A 24,461-nucleotide genomic window follows, 5' to 3' on the forward strand; every position below is an offset into this window, starting at 1 on the left:
GTGATTCTCATCCACTGGAATATGCAGGGCTGAGAGTGTGAAACCCAGGGGCAAGGAAGGAAAGAAGGTAGAGTGTAACAGGGCTCAAGCACTTCTATTTCAGAAAGAAACTGGGATCTTCTCTGTCATGGAGAGCTGGCACTAGAATGAGTTCCAAAATAAAAAATTAAGAGACACTCAGTGACAAACAATCTGTTCCTTGCAGCCTGATGTGAACAAACAGCTTAAGAGCCTTTCAGCCCAGACAGTCATAGCAGAAACCAAACCATGGATTCAGCTCAGCAAGGCCCTCAAGCTGGGCTAGGTAGTGAGACACCAAGCTTTCATTTCTTCCTCGGGCACAGGGACCTTATGCATCAACGGTTCTGTTGCTTTTCACTTAAGAAGTTGTCCATGTGCCCAAGCACAAAATGTGCTAAAAAAATTGCATCTTTTAAGATTATAGCTAATGTCTAGATACAGATCTGTATAGAATACAGATATGTATAGAAATATATAGATGGATGTTAGATGTGGATGCTTAAAGGATTGTTTAATCCTTGAAGAGTCTTGTGAGTCTAGCAAGTATGGAATGGTATTTCATGTACATAGGGAAGTCCATGTGTAATCAACCTCTCAATAACCACCTATGCAAATAACCAAATCCCATTCATACATATCTCATTAGACTGTAAAGACCACATGACAACAAGGGTGTGACGCAGGATTTCAGATTTATTTTTCAAGCAATCTTGTGTATAAGATACAATTATCTTTCCATAATATGCAAAGAGAAACAGGAAATCTAATCTTCATACAAAAAGCTGAGCAATGAATTCATTTAAGTGTAACCTTAGAAAACAAAAAGCAGCATTGCACTGGGAAATAGAAATACATTCCAATACAAAATGTTTCAAAAATAGTAGCAGTGTTTCTTGAAGAAAACACACCGTAGTGCTCATTCTTTTCCAAAGAAATTACATTGTTGTAAAAAAATCCAATTTTCTTTGCATACTGCATTTCCTAGGCAGAAAAGCAAGCAAGGTGTATGCATATATAGAGTCACAACTCTATGGTTGTGTACTTGTGGGGTAAAGAAGGAGACAGAGAATTCTCGAGTGAAATCCTGGTCTCACCAAGCATTGGACTGGAAAGTACCAGCAGATACAAGTCTAATTTTAACCCTTAATTGTAGGCTCTCTTCTCCCCTCAGATGCATGTACCACCCATACAACAGATGAACAGCCTGTAAGGTCAGGAGGAAGCAAGGCAACTTAGTGGAGCCAGGGTTTCATTCAATACTCTGAACATGCATGGCACTGTAACAGAATCCAAATTTGACAGTACATTCAGTGATTCAGTATAAAAAGCCTTCCTCCTTGACAATAATACTTTGCCTTTCATTCTTCCTTCTCCCTTTGGCTCCTTTCATCCTCATTTTTTGCTGCAGTTGCTACTTCATTACATCTACACAAAGAAAATCCAAATCCTGAGTAGCAAGACTTGGACATCAAAACTTCATCTATTGTTATGGCTGCTTTTCCTACCAGGCAGAGCAACACCTGGAATTCGGAACCATGATTATAGCACAATGCTTCTCAGGAGGTAAAAGGCTGTGCGTTAATCAGCAAAGTGCGCTTGTGGGCAAAGCTGAAAGCAGCTTCCAGCATCAGTATTCAGCTTTAGAAAAGGGGAGCTCCAGGCAGTTGCACCTGTACTGGTGCAAATGGGATCTGCCCACAGCATTGCACCTCACAGATCTAACTGCTGAAGTCTAAATCATGCTTGCATTGCAAGGTGGTGTAAAAATCCCTGAGCAAAAGCCACAGAAGCAGCCCTGAACTGGAAGGAGGCAACTGCTTTTTTGTCAGAGAGAAGCTGCACTCAAGCTAAAGTTCAATTCTGGCTGATGAGGCTAAACTGCCACTAGAGCTGGGCTGGCACGTCCGCGCAGCACAGCACTTAGCATCAAATTGCTGGTACGCTGGCAAACTCTCATCAGTCTAAAGTGGCACTGTACTGAGTAGCTTAAATAGGCTCCCAAATGAACACTTGAAAAGCATGATAGCAAAAGGACAGAAGCTAAGTCAAAAAGTAGTGATTTAAACCTCTAAGCCTACTGCATTTCAAAGCTGCTTACATGACACAGTCTATTCCCTTTGTAACAGTACTTAACCTGGACGAGGCACATGGTGTAAGTGGAAAGAGTAAACATGTCACTCAGAGTGGCTTCTAAGCACATTACCTGTGTGGTATTTCAGAACACTTTTCCTAGCTGCAGAGCTAAATGCTAATGAGGCAACATGTAACAGCAGATAATTCAACATATTGCAACCAGCTTCCACTCTGTAACAGGAAAGGGTATGGGAGGAGTCTTGCTTTAAACCTCCTCTCTCCTCCAATTAATTTAAGTTTACATTCATAACAAAGGGATTTAAAAATATTAAGATCTCAGTTTCAAATATTTAACAACTGAATATTTTCAAGCAGGATCTTATTTGCTAGTAGTGCAGAATTTCTAAACTATTGCTTGCATATTGTTACTGTGAAAACATTCACAAATACTGTCAAATGGAAAGGGACAAGACTTAAATTTTAAGTATAAATTTCATCTCTGTTACTCTGAAAAATCATTTTTACCACATGAACAATCAAACTTAATCACTGGAATTCATTAACCAGATGTAAGAATCCACTAACAGATTTTTCTTTCAGTTTAAATTTGTCTCAATAATAACAGTACACACTTAGAAGATAAACTCTATTAATAAAAAAAAAAAAAAAAAGCAAAAAACCTTGCGACATATCTTAGGAAAAACACAAGGAAAGATGTGATTGTTGCTGAAAGATGTACATGAAATGTAACAGTTTTAAGAGGAAAATACCACAATTCGTGCATCTGGGTATCTACAGTTTCCACATCAAAGTCAGGCAACCAGTTTTATGGAAGGCATCATCTGTGTGTGAAACAGCAGATGCTGCCCTTAGCTGGTCCAAGCTGAGATTCTTAAAGGGGGGGGTTGAACCAAACAAAGCTAAAACCCAATTCAATCCACTGCTTCCAGTTACTGTCTGATAACACTGTGAGTACTGTACACAATGCCTTCTGCCCGTACACGCTCAAGTATTGGTCCATAAACATTCTTTGTCAATGGTATAACCATACCCTTGGCATCTATTTCACCTGAAAAAAAAGGTAGCAAAAAAAGTGTTAGGTGCTCTGCTGGGGGTACTCGGCAAGGCTTTGGTCATGGGGGCCTGCAGGGCAGCCCCTGTGAGGAGAGGTTGAGCCCACTCCAGGCTGGACACAGCCAATTCCAGGTGGGGCCAGCTGGCTCCAACCCACCCACCAACCCAAACCACCACAGGGCACGGCTGAGGCCCTGGGCCATGGATGGGGTGCCTCAGGGAAAATTAAGTTAAGTTAAGTTAAGTTAAGAAAGGGATGAAACACTGCACAGCAGTGAGGGGCAAGGTCACAAGTGTAAGGAACAGCCCTGTGCCACCAATGTCAGGGGAGGAGGCGAGGTGGGGAGGAGGTGCCCTGGGGCCCGAGAGGAGATTCCCCTGCAGCTACAGTGAAGACCACACTGGAGCAGGGGAAAAGCATGAGCAGGAAGGAGCAGCAGAGAGGAGCAGTTATGAACTGACCACAGCCACCATTCCCCATCCCCCTGTGCCACTTGGGGCAGAGAAGTCAGGAATGGAGAAGTGAATTTGAGCCTGGAAAAAAGGGATGTTGGGGAAGGTGTTGTTTTAATTTGTCCTTTTTTCGCACTATCCAAACCTATTTTAACTGGCAATACATTACATTAATTTTTCCCCAAGCTGAGTCTGTTCTGCCTGTGATGGTGACTGGTAAGTGATGACCTCCCTGTATATCTCAACTCATGAGCTTTTTCATCTTGTTTTCTCCCCCTGTCATGTTGAAGAGTGAGAGACCTGTTGGGTGGGCATCTAGCAGCCAGCCAAGGTCAACACACCACAAATGCAAGCAGCAATTTGCAATTATAAAAAATTCCATTTTTATATTTTTTCCATATACATACATGCAGGTTTATAAACCCTGGCACTAGGTTCTCATGCAGCATCGGAACTTCATCAAAGAATAAGGAAAAAAGGTTGAAACACATAGTAGCATACACAACTTGAATTTACTTTATTAAGCTGTGAAACTGCAGTTAGGAGACAAGCAGCTAAACTTCAGAAGTTTGTGTTGCTGGGTTTTTTTTAATTAACAATTTAAAAAAGCAACCAAACAAAAAAACCCCAAATAAAACAAAACAAAACATAGTTTTTTCGGGTAGCCAGGAGAAGTATTAAGGTCTAAAGATTAAGAAAAGCAAGGGGAAACCACAGCATTTCCTTAAATATGTGGAGTCTGCCTATTTATATATGAGGCAATATATGCATATTGTAATATGCCCCAAACCTAACATTTCATCAATTCAGCACAGGTAAGTTAGTCTGCTTCACTCTGGCATAATCAATTGTAATTTACCATGCTAAAAGTCTCTGCTACACCAGTGAAACATTTAAGATTAAATGACTAATATTCTCTGTAGATTAAGTAGTACATTAAAAGTTGTTGCTGAAACATCCAAATTGCTGATTGAAAATTCCTGTCAAGAAGACAGGAAAAGTTTGATTAATTTTTAAAATAGACATATGCACACTTCAGAAACACTTTCTACATCTGATTTCTACAGCAGAAAGAGGCAGAGGGTTGAAACTGAAATCTGAGCAGCCACTTACCATCTAGAACCATCTTAGCAGCAATAGCTGTGGGGTATCCTACTGTTTTCGCCATTGCAGAATATCCTTTGTTGTCACCATAGACAACCAGATTGATAAGTTTGTCTTCCAAATGACCAGATGGATGCCTGAGACCTATTTCATTTCTCATGACAATCATATCTCTCTCACCAGTGCCTAGGAGAAAAGCACATAAACTATTAATTACTTGTATTTCACAGAATCATGGAATTGTCAGAGTTGGAAGGGACCTCTAGAGACATCTACTCTAACTCCCCTGCTAAAGCAAGATCACCTACAACACATTACTTAGGACTGCATCCAGGTGGGTCTTGAATATCTCCAGAGAAGGGGACTCCACAACCTTCCTGGGCAGCCTGTTCAGTCATATCAAGATGAGGTTCCTGATGAGCAAGGCACTGTGTATACACAGCATATACTCAAGAAGGTGACTTAAGATAAGGACTAGTAAGAAGGACAGACTATTATGATTAAACTAAAAATCTATCAGGAAAGAAAGGATTAATTGGAGGAGTACAGAACATCACAAGACATTAAAAAGTAACATGAAGGATTATTAAGGTGAACAAATCCAATTAAGGCTGATAAGAGATACTGACTTGTTCCACTCAAAGCCATGAATAAGAAGAAATTTGTCACATACCAAAGGGCAGCTTCATCTCCATGTGCTTTGCAAGAGCCCCCACAATGGAATCAGCTGTTGGAACTGGTTCATCTCCCAATAAACCTAGCCTGGCAGAAGCAATGAGATGTATTTCTAACATTGTCTATCAATAGCTTAGTTTCAGCTTTGTAATTTCTAGCTTGTTCAGCATGCCAGTTTAACAGTCTCAACATGGACCAAAATGAATAAAATTGCAAGCTTTTTTTTGTTTTAAACCTTTAAAATTCACCGGAACATTTTACCATTCCACTGCCTCCAGCTGATTTTTGTCTTTTTCCAGTTTGCTAAATACAGCTTCTTTAAGAACATGGTACTCAGCAGGTGGCTTGATTCCAACCAGTTTGCACATGAGCTCTTTCTGTATTAAAAGAAAATAAAAAGAAGTTCCTGAAAGCCTGTTCTCACTCCTTTCCAGTCAACATTTCGAGAACCCATTACTCCACTAAGCTCAGTTAATATCCGGGGCTTCTAAGAAGACAGGTTATGTGTAAAGAGAAAGTGAGACAGTTTGAGATTTTTAATTGCCACAAGTGACCATAGGGGTCATATTTTCCTAAAACACTTTGTACCTCACCACTCATCTGATTCACCCTAGTTTTTAGTCTTATCCTTTCCTCTGGCAATGAAGAAAGAACACAGAAATCTGCTTGAACAAGGGAACACTGAGAGGATGTTAAGATGAAAAAGAAGCCACGTGGAGACAGCCAGAGATTCAGGAATTTAAGAATATCTTTCAACCCATCTAGAAATGGATACTGACCCTTTCAAAAGGAAGGAAACAGACTGACAAGATTAATAAGGCTCTGGCAATCCTGGAAATCTTTCCAAAAAGCTTTCTGAAGACTTTGTGCATATCAGAAGGCCATTTTGTGCTATATAAATGCTAATTATTGCTTGCTTCATTCACAGCGAGGCAGATAATAAATGGAGCTATGAACAAGCTATTTAGAAGCTCAAGTTAGCTTATTTACAAGAAAACTACAAACACAAAGCAGAGGAGATATAAAGGAAGTACTAGGATGTAACAACATTGCTGAGAAAAGGTTTGCACTGAGACTGAGTTTATAGTTATTTTCACAGATTATATGACACTATACCCTTATTCACTAAGGCTAGAAGGAGAGCAAGTCTAGCCATCTTTGCAAAGAAAACTTGAAGATATCAACCCTATGATTGAAAATGGACAAAAATAATTTTATGAAGCTGCAGGACCATTTTACAGTCACTGAAACAGACACACTGCTGAAATGGCAGCCCATATGGAGCCGAAAAACTCAGAGTTTGGGAAGATGGGGAGTGCTGAACGTTAGTCAGAGAAAAGTAAGACGGGGCCTCTTCACCCTGTGCTTTTTTGCTTTTTGAGAACACTCAAGACATTCTTAATTTGAAATAATGGCCTTGTCAGAAAAATGCTGTGCTTTCTTCAGGTCATCACACAGCACAAACCTGGTATATTTTTTTCCAGATTAATGCTGACAAAAGCTCAAGGAAGAAAACAGGAGACAGATCTCCATTTTGTTCATCTGAGTAATAAACAAAGTTACTCTTTCAGGCAGTTGCAAAATGGAAGATACATTTCTCACAAGACAGACAAATAGGCCCAACAAGTAGTAAGCTGTTTGTAAATTCAGCTCTCTTTACATTATACTGAAATATGAAATTCCCTGCTTTCTCATACAGACAAACATTGATTGTTAAATGTAATGTATGGGCCAGTACTAATGTGGACACTGCAGCAAACTCACAACACTGAGGGCTGGATTCTGACTAACAGAAAATTTAAGACAATTCATAAAAATATTGTACAGGACCTCTGAGGGTCATCTAACCGAACACCCTACTTAAAGCAGGAGTACCACCAGCACTCAAGTCAGTGCTGGTTTTGTCTACCTGTGTCCTGAAAGCCTCCAGCACCAGAAACTCCAGTCTCCCTAGGGTATCTGTACCAGCACTGCATTACATTCCTGCTGAAGAAAATCTTCCTAATTTCCAGAAACAAAAAGCAGAGAAGACCAGGATGCAATACAAGATTCCCACTGCTAAGCACACCCAAGCCTAGCAATAAGAAAAATATTAATAAAGCAGAGGAAAGGCAGAATAATCAGAGTAACTCACCCAGGTTAGACGTGGTGTGGTTGAGTTTAGCAAAGGGTAAGGATCTGGGTTAATTAATCCAAGTTTTACAAAGCCTCCCATAGTTTTAGAATACCCCTGAAATAAAAGAATAACATGGTTAAAAATAATAAAAACTTCAAACTGAGGTGAGTATTTCTCCTTGTTTGAATATAGTGTGATACAACCATGGCAGTGGTGAGCGTTATTCCTGTGGGAAAACAGCCACAATAACACAATGCCAATGGGCCTACTGCTACAGAGTAGTACATTCCTCAGTACCTCTCCACCCCTCCACCTACATTTTCAAAACTCTCTTTAATGGTTTATTATGATTCTGCCATCAACACATTGGTTCATGAGATCAAAGAGGAATCCAGCCAGCACTAGTTCAAACTCCAGCACATGGTGACAGACAGGATGACACCAGCCAGCTGGCCCATAAACTACTGAACACAAGGAGTCCACCTCTGAACTCAGCTCACCCCAGTTTTACACCAGTGAGGTTGTATGGACATCAGATAAACTAATTTTAGAGATCAGAATACTGTGTGTTTGTATCTTTCCTTCAGGATATCAGAGAGACAACCAGGACAGCAGTGGAATGATATTTACAGGGAACTGCAAAGGCTGCAGTAGGTTGCATGATGAAATCAGTCTCAACTGGTTTCTGCTAATTTTTATTGGTATCCCGTTAACACTCCCACTGAGCGGCTGGATACCTGAAAACATTTACATGCAAATGACTACAGCCCTGTAAACAAGCAGAATAGTGGAAATAAAGCAGCCTGAGGGAGGCATAATTACAATTAGGAGCCACCTCCACCAGCACTAGGGTATCAGCTCATACGGCCTCTCAATGAGATCCTTCTGTGACGTCTTTACGCTTACTACATGAGCCATCTGAACTTAATCTAGAAAAGACATTCCTCAGGGATGTTAGCTTCTGCACGGAATGGTTTGCTTTCTGTTTTGCAACAGAGCAGCATGTGCAAAAGTCCAACATTATCTTCTGTCCTGCTCAGCACAATGCTCTGGCATGTAGGTACCACACAGGCAGAGGTAAGGCAAGCTCTTCCAGGCAACCCGACCAACATCACCACAACCCAAAGTGACGGCCCTGCTTTGAGGGTTAAGAAAATAGCAGTAACCACAGAAACAACTTTTTTTGCAGCACACTAATAACAATTCTTCGTGCCACCCCGATATTTTTGCTTTTCCTTGTGAGAACACCTATATAAAAGAAGACAATTTTACCAGGCACCAAATGGAAGAGTAGACACTGTCATATCAAGGCTTCATGATGAGATAGAAGCCTTCTACATATTTTTAGCTTCTGAACAAGAGGTTGTATCTAGGCTGACAAAGAGGTCTATTGCAATTTGTAACCCTTATTCCCCCATATTGGCCTTCCATCTTCTTTTGCTAAGCAAGCATCCTGTCCTCTCAGAAATAGAGAAAAAATCCTGTTGTATTGCAATAGAGGAATTAAGGGGGAAAGGACATACACATTCCTCAAGCCATGTGCAAAACAATAACTTAAACCTTGACATAAACCCTAAATCAATAGACACTTTGCAACATCCATAACAGCTTTTTCAAACCTTCAGTATGATTTTAGGTTTATTCCTTCTTGATGTATATTGATCAACAAAATGATAAAAGAAGAAATCTGAAAGAAAAAATATTATGTTTTGATTCTGCTTTGTGTACCTACCAAACGAAAGAAAAGAGTCTATCAGCTAGAAGGAAAACACATTTATCTCTAAATATTTTACTTAACTGACCAAAAGGTTAAAGTTGCTCAAATTCAAGATTTCCAATTATTTAGTGAAAAACTTTCTCAATTTGATAGGAAACTGTAATTTTCTGTAAGATTTTTACATTATGTTTTTCATAGGAATATAAGCAAAAAACTGTAAGTCCTAATTTTTATCAACTTTTAAAGAATAGATCAAGTCTTAAAAAAACATATCAGCAACCCACACCACATAAAACCTGTCAGATTTTTTTTTTTTTTTAATTTTCTATTAATCTGACACCAAATACAGAGTCAGAGAAAAAAAAGAAACACAGATACAGACTATGCCAGCCAACTGAACAGCTGCCTTAAACAAGTAAAATTATTTTTCTGGTTTGCAACAAACACCTATTAAATAAACCAGGTAAAGATACATTAAAAAAATGAGAAAGTGCTTTTAATTACCTCTTAATTTGGATAGTGGAAAGCTCACAAAAAGCAAGTACAGTGCCATAAAAGAACAAATTTTAAATATAGTTTTCTTGAAATGACAACATTCACCTCTTGAAGAAAACAATTAATAATAATAACAACAATAACTTACTTTGTATCTTAAGGTGCCTCTCAATAAAGTGTGAGCTGTCTGAATACCATATGGCTCAGCATATTTTGTACTGTCTCTGTTAGGAAAACCTTCAAGATTTAATCCTGGGAAAAAATCCATCGAAGTAACAGAATCAAGTAATGCTCCTCCAGCTGGAATATTGATAATCTAAATTTTGTGAAAGAATACCAATATTATTTTGGCGCAGTGTTATTTAATTTGTTTTACAATGGAAAAGATGAAGTGTGCTCTAAATACGAACAATATGCTTAGTGTTTCCAGTGCAAAGACAGACCCAACCTAAATAAAAGAGTTGCACAAGCACATATCTTGTGATGGAAGAGCATGCACCATGTCAGCCATTACTAGTCAAAGGGCTAAAACAAGCCACTTCCTTCTCACACACACTGTTAATTCCTGCTGCATTTATATTGCAGGTGGTAGGTTCCCATTTAACTTACATTAGTGCAATTTTGGAGCACGTCACCAGACTAGACCAATGTGAAGGGAGATTCTGCCTATAGGCTCCCTGCTTTTTGGTCAACTTTTTAATTGTTTGTTGGTTTGGTTTGGGTTTTTTATGTGGTAGAAGAACGCAAATATGAAGAGAAGGATGTGGTTCTGTTTCTCTTTTTTTAAAAAAATAAAATAAATCAGGTGATATCAGACTGATATATAAAACTGCTGCCCATGTGTCTTCACTTGCAGTTACAAAGCACAGCGAGAATGCACATTGAAGGAAAACAAAATCAGGTTGTCGTTCTATTATCACTCCCAACCAAAGCCTTGAACCTTGCTTCCTTCAAGCAGCTGCTGCACCCATCTGCTATGCAGCATCAATACAAAGTCATTTTGTGACTTCTGAGCAAAGGGGCAAGGTTTCCATCTAGAAGAAAGCCTAAAGCAATGAAGTCTGAAGCAATGCCGAAAGATCTTACTGCGTTTGTCAGGCAAGACAAATACAATGGTGTGGAAGAATCCTGCACAACAGTGAAAGACAGCTAAGGATTTAGTGGCAAGGAGGAAAAATTGTACAATTTACTGACAAGCTCACATGGTGCTCTCATAATGAATCATTCATATGCATGATCTAATTTTTCCTAGCAACGGGTGAACCAGGTCAGAATTAAATAAGAAACATTTTCGTGTTCTCCAAGAAACCCTTTTACCTCAAACTTATATAATGTATTGTTGCTTTTTAAGTAATAATCCAATGTATAATCCCTGAATTTCTCCTTTCTTATTACAATAAGAGCACTAGAGCACCAAAACGTCATGATAAAACATCTCAAAAGACTTCTCAGTTTTGCAGATCAAGAAGTTTAGATAATTAGCTAAACTTTACAGTGGTTATAGAAGGCAGTTTCCTTGACATTTCAAGAGCTCCTGCTCAGTAACTACTCTGAGCAAGTGGGAATGATCAAATAGATTGGACTGGAAAGCAGAAATGTGAAAATGGCTTGCAACTGCTTTGCACAAATCAGTTACAATCTTTCCATAAAACAGATGCAGTGACATTTGCTAGGTTGTCTAATGACTGCTGCACAAACAGCACATAAAACACATCAGAAAGCACTGTGCACTTTCACAGAATCCACTCAGTATGTTAACTGCACCAGAAGATATCAAGAGTTTTGCTATACACTGTGCAAGTACAGAACAAAGCTGTTTGGTTTACAGACATGACTGGACAGAATAGCAACTAGAAGGATGTACTCTCACCTTTGTTTCACAGAGCCAAATACAGGGCAATTAAATGGCAAAATGAAAACACAAAAGTGATAGAAGCTGAACCCACAACACCAACCTTAATCCAGTGCTTTTTTCATTACAACACGCTCTTTCTTTGCAATCAGTTTCCATACAGTAAGAATTAAGCTGGCAGTAGCCTGGAATCATCACATTCTAAACACAGGATTAAGAGATGTATGCAACTTGCTTAGATAACTGACTGTCACTGGCTTGAAAGCAAACACAACACCTTACAAATCCCAATTATTTCCTTAGCCCAATTCCACCTTCTTTGTGTTACTTTAAATTGAAATGTTAGGATTACTTCACCTCTCCATTTTTTAAATATGTAGCAGACTGAACTGTATTCAGCAACACTCCTTGTGGGCTCCAGCTGAACTTGTATCTCAGAGGATTGTCAGAGTGCTCTGGAGCTGGTAGGCCACCGCAGAAAGAAGTGTAGGATACAACCTGTCAGATTAATCCACAGGAAAGCAACAATGAAGAGAAGTCAAATGAGGATGCAAACAGAAGAGAGCTACCTTGCAGAATCTCCATTAGTTCTTAAACTTTCTGTTGTAATTATCCCCCAAATGGGCCAAATAAGAAGATGTACAGTGGACAGGGGAAATAAAAATAATTTCAACGACCAACAGTGTCCGTCACTGTCCATAAAGGAGAGGAAACCAAAACATACACTGAGGCAAAGCCATCTTAGTTGGTAGTCTCACCAAGTGGACTAGTTGGCACTAAATTCCAAGGATCAGAAAAGGTAAGGTGTCCAGAGTCAGTTACACATCAGTGACATGACTAAAAACTGGCTGGTGTTAAAGGAACAACTTTACTAATAAAATCTTGGCAGAACTATGCACTACCTGCCAACCTTACCGTAGCACCAACTTCTTTTGCCTTGTCAATGCATTCCATTGCCAACATATGGTCAAGACCAGGATCCAAACCCATTTCACTGATAACTGTAATGCCAGCAGCTTCTACACTAAAAATAACAGGAATGCAGAGCTGTAAGAATAATCACTATCACTGGCCTTTTAGTCAGGAAATCTGCCTAAGAAAGGCCCACTGAACTTTCCCCAACACAGTAAATTCTGGGCTCGTCTGCAGCTTGTGGGGGAAAAAAAAAAAAAAAAAAAAAATAGCAGATGTTAAAACCCAATCAGCAATCATTGGCTAAAAGTCACTGTTGTCTTGGTTTCTCCCACTTCTGTGCAAAATCTAGCAGCTGGTGGAAAATTAAAATCCTACCAGCTACTCTATATCCCACATTCTCTTGGACAGTGCTATAAAACAGGAAGGTAGTAATGCAGAGGACAGCATAGGGCTAGTCATAATTACCCCAAACAGCTCCTGCAGGGATGAGAGATTTAAAGACTTTCTGAATTATAAGCATTTGGGGTTTCTTTTTTTTAACCTTTACCTAAAGTCCCAAAGCAGCTCACTTATCACCAGAAACTGGGGTGATTTATTTTATTTTCAAACTCACTCTGTGTTTTGAAAAATGAGTTGGTGTTTTGTTTTTTGTTGTTGAGAGCATGGTATGACCTCTTAGCACCACAGCAAGAAGCAGAAGAGAGGCCCCCCAGTCTCCCTCATTGTCTGCAACACTGCTTCTCTACCTGTCTAGCTTTATCTGGTTTATCTTTTGTAGAGACAGAGCATGTACAATTCTCCTCTCTCTTGAATTCACTTCAGAGTGTCCAGTATCGTGACTGAGAGAAGCTAGATGAAGCTCCATGCTCAAAACAACTTCCAATATTGTAACAAGTAGGACAACAGAAACAGAATAGTTAAAACTGCTACCAATTTGAGACTAATATAGTGCAGCTGTCCAAAAGAAGGTGGCATGAAGGAGGATACTGCTTTATACACAATAAGCCAAGAATGAGTTTTTATTAGGAGAATGTGAAGAATGACAAATAAGCTCGCTGTCTGTCACTGGTAGAACAGGACAGCCCAGCTGCTCAGCTCGAGTATCAGTCCAGCTCAAACATCTTAACAGGTCTGAGGGGAGAACGGAAGGCACATTAACATGGAATAAGATACGGCATGCAGAAAAGTACATTCCAGAGTTTAAAGCACTAGTTTTACCAGACTGGGGTTTGGACTCATTTGACTGCTCTGCCTCAGCCTCCACATGCAAATTCAGGGAAAGGCACTTAAGTTTCCCATCATAGAAAGGGAGGGAGAAAGAACACAGAAAACAGTAATTCACAATAAACATTGCAGGTGTAATGGACTGCAAAATATTCAGATAATGCACTAAAGAAGGAAGCAACAACAGGGAGATGCTACTCTCATACCCACCTCTCCTGGAGCTCTTTCATAGCTGGTGTTAAGTAGCTGGCTGTTACCAAGTTCACTTTGTTGTCAATACATTTCTTAGCAACAAAAGGATGTGCTGAATATGGCAGCAAACTACAAATGAAGGAGAATTATGTAACATCAAAATCCAACCAGTTACTTATGTTGTCACTGGAAAGGCACTCACAAATGTTGTTTGTATGCCTACAAAGAGTAAATTCAACAGTCATACCTGCCTTGCCCTGAGCAGTTTCATACCTACACAAGGGAAATGCTACTCCCATCAGAAAAGCATTGTTGAATGCACTCAGAACAGGGAGCAGGACAACAGAAGACTCCTTCTACAGACAGCATCTTTTGTCACACTTCTCTTTGTGAAAAACAAAGCACTGACCACTTCTAAAGGCCACCTTCTATACAGACATGCTGGTTTAGAAGATGAAAAACTGTAAAACCATCCATGAGAAAGCCTGCAGTACAATCATCTTGCTGAAGTACTTTGTGAAAAGCATGCTCTATGTGGAAACAATCCTCATGATAACTGTGGCAAAAGGGACAAAACGGCAATGACTATGAAGTCACTTCCTTGCCTGTTTCAATACATAGAAAGAGATCTTTTTTAATGGCATATTCAGTAGAAATGACCAAGATATTGCCTCCTTTTGCAAACATGCAAATTTGATCTCTGGAACACATACACTGGTAGACAGAGCTGGCCCTCACACTGTCAAAGCCCCTTTGAAAGTCCTGATGCCTCACTATGTAAAAAGGCAGTGGCCAGTTACAACTATTTACATCCACGAATATGACCCCAGTTGTTCAGCATTTAAAAAAAAAAAGTTACCATGTTGATTTAGGTCACTGAACTAGGACAAAGAAGCAGGACAACTTAGGGTTGAGTCTACCATTTTTTACACAGAATTCTGACCTGATCACAAGGTCATGTTTCTTCACCAAAGAGGACAACTTTTGCTCATCCTTAATGACATCCATATGAATTGAAGTAATGTTGCTGTATTTTTTCGTCAGTTGTTCAAGTTGTTCCTTCATGACAGATGCTGTTTTGAAAGTAAAACATGATCAACTTATAGAAAGACAAAGGTAAGTTCTAAGCATTCCCATATATAATTGTGCTTTACACACACCTCCTTCTTCCCAAAGAGGAAACAGTTACATGGATGTTTTCCTTCACAAACACTTGAAGATAAATTAGGCATGAAGTGCCTTACTTCTCCTAAAGTAGTCAATTTTATTATCAATTGCCAGTGTCAGGCTATAGCAGCTGTAACTCAAAAACAAGCATCTACAATGAATACTTACTCTCAGAAGTTAAGAAATGCTCACTGCTAAACTGTGTAACAAGAAAAGACTTGTAACGAATTAGCAACTTTTGGGGTGTACTTAAAAATTAACTAAAGTTTTAACTGCAGTTTTCCTATCCAGACTAGGTCAACACAAATTATTTATGCAAAACTAGGAGTCCTTCCTACTTTTCCACTCTATGAAGAAGTAGATCTAGAAGATGAGATCAAGGACTGCTAAACCTATCTTTTTTTGGGCAGTAGGACACCCCAGAACCCACTGGCTCGCTTGCATCATGTGCATATGTCCTCCTGCCATGCTTTTCTACAGCAGCACTATCTACATTTGCTAGGAAACTGAGCACCTATATGGTGGGAAAAAAGATATCTAAACAGAAAGAAGTACACGTTCACACCTAAGTGTTTTTTAGAGAAAAGGAAAAACATTCTCCTGATTTAATGCATCTCTTATGCACAAATGAGTCACAAAAGTGTAATTAACCAGTTACAAAAACCCAACACTTTTATTATAGGCTAGGCAAGGTTGTGATCTACCCCAAAAGAATACTCCCATGTCTTTAACTTTGACCCCTCTTAAAAACCTGTATACTCTAAGTTTAAAAAAAACATAGATACTGGAGGTTCAGTATTTGATATCCCAGATGAACACCTGATGCTCTTTGGTAAATGTCAAAAGGTACTGAAAAAGACCATACAAAGTTTTCAAAAAACAAGTGACCAAACCACTGATGGAAGGATAAAAGCACATTCTTCTGGAATCCTTAGGAATGCACTATTATCTTGGATCTAGAATAAGATCTATTACAGAAAGTGTTTGAGGGTGAAGAATGCAAATGATAGTCACACAACAGGCTTGAGAACAGTTTTAGACAAAGATCACAAGAAAGCAGCAAGACCTGTAGCAAACACTCCTACTGATATCAGAGAAGGTGGTTCACCTAAACCAGAACAATAATCCTGCAACATGAGGTCTAGGAAAAAGAAAAAAATTATCACCAGCAGAAAAATATAATAACATGTCTACTATGCCCAGTCAAAAGTATCACTAGCCCATTTGGGCAGAATAGGTTTTTTTGTTGGGTTTTTTTTTGAGATAGACTATTAGTAGAAAAACTGTTAGGGGGGGAGCCAAAAGGATCAGGCAAATGGAAAACTTTAAAAAGGAGAGAAAGAGCACCAAAGTTAGAGTAATCAGTAGGAACTCAATTACATCCCACATACCGCACTATGAAACTAAGCAACAATTCTTCTTTTCCTTATTTATTTGGTGGACAATCACACAATAGACTTGATCTTCATGCTTTTATTTGCGTTGTACTTTACCAGCCTTTACTTAAATGACTTGTCCAATGGTCTGCTTGGCAGCATAAGGTATAGAAGAAAACTAGAATGCCAAAAACCCTCACCATTTAATTACTTAATACCTAGATGTATTAAATACTCTTGGCATTCGTGAGCTCATCAATTTCCTGGAGAAGCAGCACTGTATAACTAGAAAGATGGAGGGAAAAAAAAAAACCAACTAATAACTACCTATCCCAAAAAGTGCCTTGCCTTGCAGGTTTACAACCTCAGGTGAAACAGAATTAAAAAATTAAACAGCATTGAAACAGGCAAAGGTTTTGTTCTAGCTTTGACCTTCACACAGAAATTCAGAAAAGGGATGCCCAGTGTCTCCCAATTTAAGGAAACATTGTGTTGCACTGACTCTCAAAGGAAGATTTCAACAGAAAAATGGTATGCTCAATGTTCTAAAAGTGAACTGTTTTTTTATTAGCACCATCCTGCTGAAAAACAACCACTTTCAATTAGTACAAAAATTCATCTGGAGGCTTAAAGTATTTTATGTCACTATGTAGTACATGCTTTCTCCTTGTTTTAAAAATGGTCACTTCTCTAACCTGGCCAAATAAATGCAGAGCTGAAGTATTCAATCAGTTTTTGATGGTAGTAGCTATTTCCGCAAATGCATAGACTACTTTTTTGTGTGTGTCTGGTATAGAAACTGCATGTTTTTAAGCTACCCAGATTAAGAGGCACCTGCTATGTTTGCTCAGTGTGTGGTAAAAACAGATCTTTCGGTTCACCTGGTTTCCCTTACTGCTACTGCACTTCAGGGACTAGATGAAGGTTCTGTACTGATGAGGAGATGGACACTGCACACTGCTGCAACCTTTGCCTGTTCACTGCATCAGGCAGTGTTAATAACAAGAGTGCAGCTTCTTTGGAGTTCCTTTCTTCTGCCTAGCAAATCTTTTCCCAGGGGTTAAAAGTACTATGGTTATCACTGCAAAGGGCAGCATAAGCAGCCAAGTGTGAAAGTAGCATGAAGGAAAAAAAAAACCACAACAAATCAACAACAATAACAACAATAACAAAATTCAACAGAAATATAATCTTAAGATACAAAGAAAACCACTTCCCAGCAAAGTATCTTTCAGGCAATACAGCCTGGGTTTTAAATCTGAAAACACAGAATCAGTGTAAAGTCACCACTGAGGGTACAAGAAAAGTGTTTCTGAGATGCCCAGCCTGAAATATGCTACAGATAAAACCAAAAGAGAGGAATAAACAAGCAGACATGTGGGCCTGATAGGAAGGACAGGGTCTTAGGTTACTGTAGCCACACTACTGGCTACAAAAACAGCAGAAGCTTCACCACAGAGATGTCTATAAAAAATTCATCTTCTTATTGTGTGAGGCTGAAAACGAGTCAAGCACCAACAAAAGTGATCGACTAACTACAAAACCAATCCCAAGCTGAAAGCAGGTTAGTAGTAAAAATACTTCTAATTTCTCTCTAGGTTACATGTGCAAACAGTAAGCTTCTCATGTGGCTAAGTCATTTTCAAATCCATTATATAAACTCAGAAAGCTACAAAATCATTTTCTACTGTGCACAGAAACAAAGACTTTCTTTATCTGTTCTCAGACCAGATCTATGTATTAATTATGAGAAAGTTAAACCTGTTAGCATGGCAAAAAAGAAGACATAATTTTTCAATTAAAAACAAGCTAAGTCTTACATACCAACTGTGATGTCAACGTTGGAATCTCTAGTGAGATATTCAAGTACAGGGCCAGAAACATAGCCAGACCCGAGCAACAAAACTCTCTTCTTATTACCCATCTTCAGTGACTGAGCTTGTTCCCTAGGAGATGTTACAGGCAAAATTAAAAACTACACAGAAGTATGAAGCTGTAAGCTGCAACAGCTAACAGAATAATTATCTTTTAGTAAGTCTACAGATCATGTGCTCTATTCAGACCAAGAGTCAAGCTCCTGGCTATTCAATCCAAGACTGGGAAACCACTGTCTAGAATTGCTTCCATTCTTCTGCTGCATAACTTCTATTTTTTTCCTCTAATATAAGCATGATCAAATCCATCAATACCTCTACTGCTTCTCTAGGTGCTACTGGATGTTAAAAAAATTTTTCCTCAGTGGTCACTGTATTTTTCCCAATGGCTAAATTACTGTAACCTGGTCACTTGAGGACTGTAAAGCTGTCTACATCATGTTGGGCTGTCAGAAAGGGATTCCAGGGATTCCAGGTTCTGCTTTGTTCCCTTTACATCATGGGTAACTGTTAAGTACACAGAACAATGCTGGTGAAAGCCTGTTTTAACTAAGCTGTACTAGGTTCATCTTAGTCCATCATAGGAACACGATAGTCAAAAAAAGTCAAATAAAAGTTAATGTCCAATTAATGTCCAATTAAAGTCCAATTATGTCTGTTTGCAGACAAGAATTCTGACTTGCAAACCATCAGAGTGTTTCAACCAAGCTATTATAATGCTCCTAAAGAAATGTAAGAAGTAGCTCCCCTGTTGACTTTTTACAGAAAATTGATTCATGTCAGGTTTTGCATTTCTTTTTCCCAACCAGAATACCATAGTGCAGCAGTTGCTTAAGTATAATCTCATAAAGATATAAATTATAGTAGGAAAACACATTTTGGTTGTTTATAATTATTTTCCCTTTTAGCTTAATTTTGCATTAAGTTGCAAAATTACGATTGTAAATTGTCTGTCTAAAGTATCATGACTATTCAGATAAAAAATACGTAGCAAATAAAAAATTCTTCTTAAGGCACTTCTTATTGCTGAAGAAAAGGAAGCTGTTCATTGCCTTACTGTTTAACCTAATGAAGACTAATGACTAATGAAGACGGAAGTTGGCTTTTCTTACGCCACATCCTGAAAACAAATTTCCTAAGTGTATAAGCAAGTTTCTCAATTTCCCCTTTATCTACTGAGGGTTTGCACAGGCATATACTCCACTGTGGATTATGTTACAGAAAGAACCCTGACCTCCAGCTGGCAAGCTCATGTCCACTTTACTTAAAGCTACTGTTCTCAGAAGGGGACTAACCATGTCTACTAAATAATGTTCGGTTCAGACCTTTCGGGGGGCTCCACGTGACATCCACAAGTCAATTTTTGGTTGTGTTTTTCCATTTCAAAGTTGGCCATAATAATGAAGGATGGTGTTGCAGCCTGCCAGAGCAATACCTAGTAGCATGACAACAAGAGTGGTATTGCATGGCATAAAGTACCTGACTACATTTGCATGAACAAGGCCTCAAATGACAGTGTTGAAAGACCACCTTGAGTGAAGAGAGTTAAATCAGTACCAAATGTATCTATATCATCTGTCTGAAGCACATTCCAGCCTATTAACTGTGTCTGAGTAGTTGCAAAGCTTGAATTACTCTCCAACATTCCAGATGTTCCATATTCCCTTCCCCCACTTACACACTGAATTAAAATTTTGTTTTAAAAAATTATTTTCAATTCATTAAATCTGAATAGGATGTTCCAATGTATCACCTCTCTAATCTGTCTAATAATTATTAATCCATTCACAATAAAGCCTCCTAAGCCATTATATGCTTTCATATGACAAACTAGAGGACCTTCCACCTTCTGTTAATTTAAGGCTGTTCTTCCACAGCTATCTCCTCATGGGCAAGGGAAGAAAAAGAATTCCTCTCCACCTTTTACCTAGAGAGAGCAGCAGTGTTACGTAGAAGCTTAGAGCAGCAGTGTTGATAAATGGGAGCCTACCCACAGGAAAGAAAGCTGGGCTTTGCAATCAAACTTATCACATGTATTGAAATCTTTCGCAGTGTGTAGAATGAGGTCACACTTGGACCAAACATAGCTGTCTGCTCTAGGACAGGAACAAACATGAGCTGCCAAATGACCCATCAAAAGTGGAAACAGAATCTACAGCATCTCAGAATAGAACATTTCAGATTATGGCTATTCTCTACATACAAGTTTAAATAATTTAGTGATGTTAATCTATGAATAAGTGATACTTCAGTAATAACTGTAATTACTGAACAGTAATACTTAAAGGCCTACATTCTTAATGGGATATGCCACTGCAGCTGTGTGAGGAACCAGTGGCAGGTATGAAGCAAGTAACGTGAAAAGATGGAGGTAAGTTCAGAAAACCAAACTGCTTCTACATTCTAGTGGCACTAAAAACAATTCAACTCATGCAGACTGGCTGTCCTATGTCTGAAATGTTCATGGATTTCCAAAGGGTATAAGCAATTAGTCTAAATAAAGCCCTCAGAGTTTAAACTAGGCACAACTTAACATTTTGTTAGAGTAATAACACAAGGCACATCATTCCTACAGGGTCTAAACAAGAACCTTTCTATAGCTAAACCATCACACCTTAAGCAGTAAAATCCCTGTTTTCATTTGCATTAGCTCCGAAGTTTTCAAAGTAAAGGAGGTTATCATTAGCATGTTTTCCTTTCTGACAGCTAAGTGAGCAACACCAATGAACATCTGAACATCACATGCAACACTCAGGTTTGCAGAAGTATCAAAAATCTACCCACAAAAAAAACCCTTGAGAATGAAGTCTCCAGATTCTCAGGGCAGTACACACAAGACCACGCAAGCAATTATGGAGAAAGCAAAAAATCCCACATCATCATGCCATGTAAGGAATAAAAACATTTGTTACTGAAACAGCCTCTTCAGGTGGTCTATCAAACAGCACACAACAAAAAAAATGTGAGCTGAAGTCTTTCAGAGGCAAACAGCATGTCACTTTGGGTGGAAAATGCACCTATAGCTCACCACGCACAAGTTCATAACCAGAACTCCCAAAGTTCCCAAAGGAAACTGGGGAAGTTTGGCATGCAAAAGCAAACACACTTTGTGTGCTTTTAGTGCATAGTGCACAGCACTTGAGCACTAAAGGAAACCAGATACAAAAGTATCTTAGAGAGCCTTCTCCTTTCAGCCACTCCTTTCAAAGGACTCTATGTTACAACTATTTTTAACAGCCAAGGAGTAACAGAATAATACAGGCATGTGGCTGATTTCTGACTCTGGTACTACAGTCTCCATAACAGGAGAAAAATTAACACATTCTCAACTTCAGTATAAGTTACTGACAACACATGTTGATGATTTAGGCAATGTGCATGAAGAAAGAAAGAAATCATCAAGCTAGGAGACACTGAGACTCAGTGCAATATAGCAGTACTCAACCAAAACACAAGACTAAATACATGGAAAAGGGGAGACAGAATGCAGACAAGTTTGTGGGTTGTTTTTCTCTAATCCTGAAGAAAGTAAACTTCAAGAAGTTATACCTTACCTGCTCTCCCTCAGTTTCTGGATATATTCATACTTAGCTGTCAGTGAGCCATTGGATGCAATCACTGCCTAGAAATACATGAAACAAATCTTGAGGGTTATTTGTGCCCATACATTTTAAAGCAGAGGAAAAAAAGCAGAGTGTCAAATTGCAAAACTTACATCTCGAACAACGGGTGAGTAATTCTGGCTTTCAAGTGGTTGTGAGCCTTCTGACAGCAGCTATGAAGAGAAGTTATTTCAAATCAGGTCATTTTAGTTCTCATATTTTTTTTTCAGAGTAAAAGATCAAGATCCTAAGCAACATTTAAATGCATGCAACAACACCAGTATCTTGTAGATCTGAAACTCTGTGTCATTTGACTTTTATGAAAATACGGGAAACCAAACAGCAGTTTGATTGTGTGTGATTGTAGAGCACACCAAGTAAATCAGATTTAGATATCTACTGCAAGATCCAGAAGCAATGAAATACCTGCCAGAGCCTGCTTCCTGCCTACACATCATGTTCTTGACAAATCCCTAAGACATCCAGGTCACTAATGTCTCATTTGCATTTGAAAGTATTGCCTCAAGACTTGAAAACTTCTTTTTTTTTTTTTTAAAGTACAAAGTCAGTTATGTTCTACAGCAGATTCATTTTGAGTGTATATAGGAGACCAGAAAAGCAACAAACAAGCAGACGAATGTCCAAGTCTTTTACCTTCTTGTTAGACACAATAGACCTTACCATCTCTTCAATATATGGGAAAAGCATGTCTCCAAAGTACTCTGTTGCTTCTATAGGAAGCTGTGCTGGCAGATTGTCAATGGAACACATCAAAATCCCAGAGCCTTCAACACTGAAAAAGAGAATACAGCTCTTTTAAGCCATTTCTCTTCCGTACCTGAAAGGTACCACCTTTCAGAAGTGTTTTAAATGTGTGATTTTTCAATATAATGTTTCACTGTATAAATTACAAAGGAAAGCAATAAAAATTCAAGGCTCTCCCACCTGTCATGAATAATATGCTGGTCAGCATCATACATACAAAATGGACTGTCAATTGTTGTACACTCCGTCATAAATTCTATAGATCCTCCAGTGTCTGCTGATATGTCACATATTGCCAGAAGTCTAATATGATTGCATAAAAAAAAAAAAGAAAGGTATAGAGCATTACCCAAATCACTAAAGAACATAGGTATAAGAGATCACAAGTAAACAGGAAATAAAGGAAATGTGAGAAGATCTATCAGACTTGCAGCTTCATACATCTTAAACAATTTGTAAGTCAACAATACTCAACACAATGACCTCCAGAAACATAATGGGAACCTGGCCCTAATATATTCATAAGATTTCCACTCCTATCAACAGGATCCATATTTCCTGCATAACTTCTGAAACAACAGGAGAATCCACACACCCATAACTTTTCTCTGCACTCCATGTATTTCCAGCATGTCCCATTCATTATCTATCTACCAGTTCACCCAAGCTGTCATTGGGCAGTCCTGTGCAAGAATAACTTCATCACTGTAAAGAGACAGCTAAAGAGGTGGTGGCCTCCTTTCAGGTCACCAACAGCTGGCACAGGTGGAGCATTCATTAGCCTAACACACAGCCTCTGTCTCCACTCAAGGTCAACACATTTTTTCTTTACCAAGTGAGAAAAAGAAAGGTGTCAAGAATGGGCAGAGAAGAAACAAAAACCTGCTTCCTCATCAGGATACACTGCCATATCCTCCCCAAATCCACCTCCAGGCCAAGTTCCCAGAGAACTATTACACAAGGCTATTAGAGAAAGGCTGGCTTCTACCCACACCCTGGATTTGAACCTCATGTTCCATCCTTTAAGATATTTAGGGTTGTGAGGCATTCCCACTACTTGCTGCAGAAATCAAAAGTGTTAAGGAACAGGTACTGAACTTGTACAAGCCAAATGACAGTGTTGGAAGAAGTTAACCAGAAACTTCTAGCAACTGTACAGTAGGTACATTTACCAGATGTCACAATGCTTATATCGGATTCTACACAGGGATCAATGTCAGAACTACCTTTGCAGAAAGACAGCCAGCACCTCTCAATCATTTGTAGTGTGATGTTTTCAAAAACTCCAAACTGTGTAAACAAGACTAAAAAGCACAGAAGAACAAAAGCAGAATCAAAGGGGCATTGTGCCACATGCAAGAAGAACAAAGTAAGAAGCAGTACCATTTGGCAGATATTGTGGTGAAACTGCCTAACATTACGACTTAATCATGGTGCTGCAGAATACTTAGGAGTATACTGAGGTCTTACTTGTGTGGCAACTCAGGACAGCCCTCGGTTGCACCAGCAGCAGATCTAACTGGCACCATCAGCTTCTGAGCATCTTGCCGACTTAACAAGCGAGGAGTATGTTGTTCCCAGTATATGCCATTAACTAAACAAGTTGTGTAGGGTGCAATCTGCAAAGAAAGTTACAGATGCTTGATACTCTCATCTTGTACTTTTAGAAGTTGAAAGCACCTTGTCTAGTGTCTTAATGAATGCTCTCTCAATCGATGGACATGAAAAGGCATAGTAAATACCAGCTACTCTGGTGGAAGATGGAA

At 39.0% G+C, this 24,461-nt stretch overlaps 1 protein-coding gene across 2 annotated transcripts in view; it reads right to left on the minus strand.

Moving 5' to 3' along the window:
• Positions 1-694: 694 nt before the first annotated feature.
• AASS (aminoadipate-semialdehyde synthase) overlaps positions 695-24,461 on the minus strand; it is a 29,501-nt gene continuing 5,734 nt past the window's right edge. The window contains exons 9-24 of one of the 2 annotated variants that reach the window (XM_051611992.1): positions 24,166-24,314; positions 22,876-22,998; positions 22,612-22,723; positions 22,044-22,103; positions 21,883-21,950; positions 18,279-18,400; positions 14,855-14,984; positions 13,930-14,040; positions 12,496-12,604; positions 11,938-12,078; positions 9,877-10,044; positions 7,535-7,630; positions 5,662-5,777; positions 5,399-5,487; positions 4,735-4,911; positions 695-3,163 (exon numbers count right to left, since the gene is read on the minus strand). In XM_051611992.1, the coding sequence (XP_051467952.1) occupies positions 3,045-3,163; positions 4,735-4,911; positions 5,399-5,487; positions 5,662-5,777; positions 7,535-7,630; positions 9,877-10,044; positions 11,938-12,078; positions 12,496-12,604; positions 13,930-14,040; positions 14,855-14,984; positions 18,279-18,400; positions 21,883-21,950; positions 22,044-22,103; positions 22,612-22,723; positions 22,876-22,998; positions 24,166-24,314 (1,890 nt within the window). In that variant the 3' untranslated portion in view covers positions 695-3,044. Of the gene's footprint in view, positions 3,164-3,980; positions 4,602-4,734; positions 4,912-5,398; positions 5,488-5,661; positions 5,778-7,534; positions 7,631-9,876; positions 10,045-11,937; positions 12,079-12,495; positions 12,605-13,929; positions 14,041-14,854; positions 14,985-18,278; positions 18,401-21,882; positions 21,951-22,043; positions 22,104-22,611; positions 22,724-22,875; positions 22,999-24,165; positions 24,315-24,461 lie in introns of those variants that run through there. The other variant, XM_051612003.1, reaches the window with a different exon arrangement.

The sequence above is a fragment of the Apus apus genome, chromosome 1 (assembly GCF_020740795.1).
Source record: "Apus apus isolate bApuApu2 chromosome 1, bApuApu2.pri.cur, whole genome shotgun sequence".
NCBI lineage: Eukaryota > Metazoa > Chordata > Aves > Apodiformes > Apodidae > Apus > Apus apus.